At 59.0% G+C, this 2,909-nt stretch overlaps 2 protein-coding genes across 2 annotated transcripts, besides 1 other annotated feature; both read left to right on the forward strand.

The window, feature by feature from the left end:
* Positions 1 to 461: 461 nt before the first annotated feature.
* TraAM80_10110 (uncharacterized protein) lies at positions 462 to 974 on the forward strand (the record flags this gene model as incomplete). Its single annotated transcript, XM_029386756.1, has 1 exon — positions 462 to 974. One exon carries the CDS (start codon positions 462 to 464, stop codon positions 972 to 974), a length of 513 nt encoding a protein of 170 aa, XP_029233384.1.
* Positions 975 to 1,354: 380 nt separating this feature from the next.
* Positions 1,355 to 2,605, forward strand: TraAM80_10111 (mucin-like glycoprotein; the record flags this gene model as incomplete). Its single annotated transcript, XM_029386757.1, has 1 exon — positions 1,355 to 2,605. The coding sequence occupies one exon, from the start codon at positions 1,355 to 1,357 to the stop codon at positions 2,603 to 2,605; it is 1,251 nt and encodes a 416-aa protein (XP_029233385.1).
* A 111-nt stretch (positions 2,606 to 2,716) lies between these two features.
* Positions 2,717 to 2,758: a microsatellite.
* The last annotated feature ends 151 nt before the right edge of the window (positions 2,759 to 2,909 follow it).

Consider the following 2,909-nt stretch of genomic DNA (forward strand, 5'->3'; position numbering starts at 1 on the left):
ACGGGATTGGACAGCAGCGGCAGCATCCAAAGAAACTGGAGGTGGCGCGCAAGTCGGAAGCGACGTCAGTGCGTGCGGCTGCTTTGGCTATTGGCTTCAGTGGCTTTGTGCTTCTGGCGGTGACCATCGCCGCAGTGGTGATACCACCTGCTTGGGCCGCAGCGGCAGCGGTCGGGCGCAAACAAAGTGCGGAGGGGGAATGATATACAACTGCGCTCCCAAAGGGGCTCCGCACTCAGGCCGCAATAAAGAGAGTAGTAATAATAATCTGCGCACTCTCTGCACTACCCCTCTTTGCCTTTTGAAATACGGAAAATAATATTTTTGCTTTTTTTTGCTCACCATTCGTGAGAAAAGCGATATCTGTGTGTTGGGCATGTGCCCTTTTTTGGGAACTCTGCGGACTAAAAAATGATTTGGCAGGAGGTAACTCCCGTCACCGCCCATATATATATATATATATGCAAGGGAGTGCGGCTGCCTGCGCTGAGGGGTGGCGGCAAGCGTCGTTGCAGCGGTTGCTGATGTGTGTTTCTTTGCCTTTTTGTCTTGAATTACCCTTCGCTTCTCCTGTTCGTTTTTGGTTGGTTGTGTGCGACAAGGTGTGTAGTGCTGCCTTCTGGCTCCGCTGCTGCGGCTGTGGGAGTAGTGCGAAGGTTGGGGCGCATGGCTCTGTGGCCACGGCGCTCCTCGTGCCTGCTGGCACGGAGAAGGTTGACGGTGCGCGGCTCCTGGGGTTGCTTTTGAGCGTCTTTTTTTTTGTCCGGCACGACTGGTTCCCACCGCCATCGCATGCCACTGTGGGAAGATGCCGGCAGACTGAAGCGGCTGCGTCGGTGTGGCTATTGCCGGCGGCTAGCTGCTGTGTGCTCCTCTGTGCTGTCGCGAGGTGCAGGGGGCGCGCGGGAAGGCCATGCGGGGCGTGCCGTGGTGCGCAGCAGAGGCTGGCGATGGGAAGGCTCCGCAGTTTTTGAAGCGGGGCACGGCGTTGGCAGGCGTGTTGCTTCTTTTTGAGCTGCGGTCTTCCTCACATTTCAAGCCTTTTGGAGGAGCGCACTGCCGCACTGACTCCCACAAATTTTTTCTCCCTCTTTTCTTTTCTTTTTCGTTGCGCACCTGCAGGCCGACACAAACACGCGCCCCCACGATGCGCGCAATGCCGCGGGTGTGGGTGGTCCTTTCGCGGTCGGTGCCTGCACCGTGCCGCGTTTTTCGGAGGCTGCTGCCGTTTCCTTCCGCGGCCATGGCGGAGGGGAGGCGAGAGAGCAGGAGAACGCACAGAGTGACTCACTCTCCTTCGTTGCGGGGCGTGCGGCGGTGCTGGCTGCGGGGCGCTGCTCCCACCTCCTGCAGCATGGGCTCGGCGGTCTGCCGCCTTTTCTTTACTTTGCGGCTCCCTCTCTGCCGTGCTCTTTACTACCTCCACCGCTGCCTATTCCCCTCTTGTTTCTTTCTTCATTCCCGCTCCCTCACAGATATCAGCTCACTGCCTCCAGCGACTCTGCTGCTACTATCACCGCTAACACCACGACAGATGGCAATGGCGACGGTGCGGCGTCGTGCGGTGTGCGCCCTGGCGATTCTCGCGCTGCTCTGCGGCTGCTGCTCCCTCGTGTGTGGGGCGAAGCCAACGGCCAAGAAGGTGGTGAGTGTGCAGGTGTCGTGTGCGGGTGCGGACAGAAAGGCAAGTTGGCGTGTTCCTGGCGAGCAAAAATGGGAGAAGTGTGGAATAACTGTGGATGACTCCATGGGATTGAGTGGAAAAATGGAAGATCCGAGGCACTACCTCTGCGCCTGGGTTGCAGTTTACTACAAGAACACCAAATGTTGTGGGAAACCTCCTGCATCCACAGCAAAGACCACAACGTTCACGATGAACTGCACGACGGATGAGGACGGCATGTTGTATAAGCGGTGGCTGAAGGCGAATAAAGGCGACACGTCTTTTACTGATTCGAGCAGCGATCCATATGTCATGCTGAGTTGTCGCGATCCCGCGTCCCGTGGATTTTTACGTGGGGAGGTAAATGATGCGCCTGAGGAGTGCGGTGAGGAAGTTGTGGAGGAGGCTTTGCCGGGAGAGGAGGCGAAAGACGAGGTGGCGATACACCGGGAGGGCGGAGGAGAGCCCCAACGCCGTGAGGGAGAACAGCGCGAGGGCCCAGCTCCCACAACGCAAGTGCCTGCACCTGCCGAAAGGGCTCCGGGGGCGGGTGGCGAAAGGGCTCTGCAAGACGCTGGCGATGGACATCCGACCGCCGCAAATGGTGCTGCCAGTGGGGGCGGGGGTGCAAACGACGCTCCAACCGCAGCGAAACGCGCGGATGGCGGTGCGGCCCCGGGGGCGGCAGCCCACCAGCCACATGAATCCGGACGGACGCAAACGCCCTCAACCTCTCAAGACGAATCCGACGCGCCCGGCCCCACCCCTTCCGCTAGCGGCGCTGATGCAACGCCGAGGGCAACTGCAGCCACGCGAAACGGCACCACTGGGGAAGTCATGGCCAATTCTGCGGATCTCAGTGTCATTTCCACTCCGTTTGTGCGTCCCGCCTTGCTGCTGCTGCTGCTCGCTGCTGCCCTTGCCGCCCATGGCGTGTGCTGAGAAGCAAGCGCACGCGCACGCACACTTTGGCAGGGGCGACACGCACCATTTCTGCGCCCAGTTTCCTTGTCGTCCCTGTGGGCCAACCTCTCTTCTGTGTTCGAAAGGGTGTTTTCTTTTTTTGTTTTGTTTTGTTTTTTTGCTTTTTTTGTTCCATGCACATTTCCAGTGGGTGGCGCTCCCCTCCGCCTCCTGTTTGCCGCAGCCATATCAGCGCACACGCGGGGCCGAGTATACGATGCAATGTGAACGGTGCGCGGGCACCTGCAACCAGACGGCCGTTTTTTTTGTTTTTTCTTCCAGG

This window comes from Trypanosoma rangeli, assembly GCF_003719475.1.
Source record: "Trypanosoma rangeli strain AM80 chromosome Unknown Tra_15.4_contig_00796, whole genome shotgun sequence".
Taxonomy (NCBI): Eukaryota; Euglenozoa; class Kinetoplastea; order Trypanosomatida; family Trypanosomatidae; genus Trypanosoma; species Trypanosoma rangeli.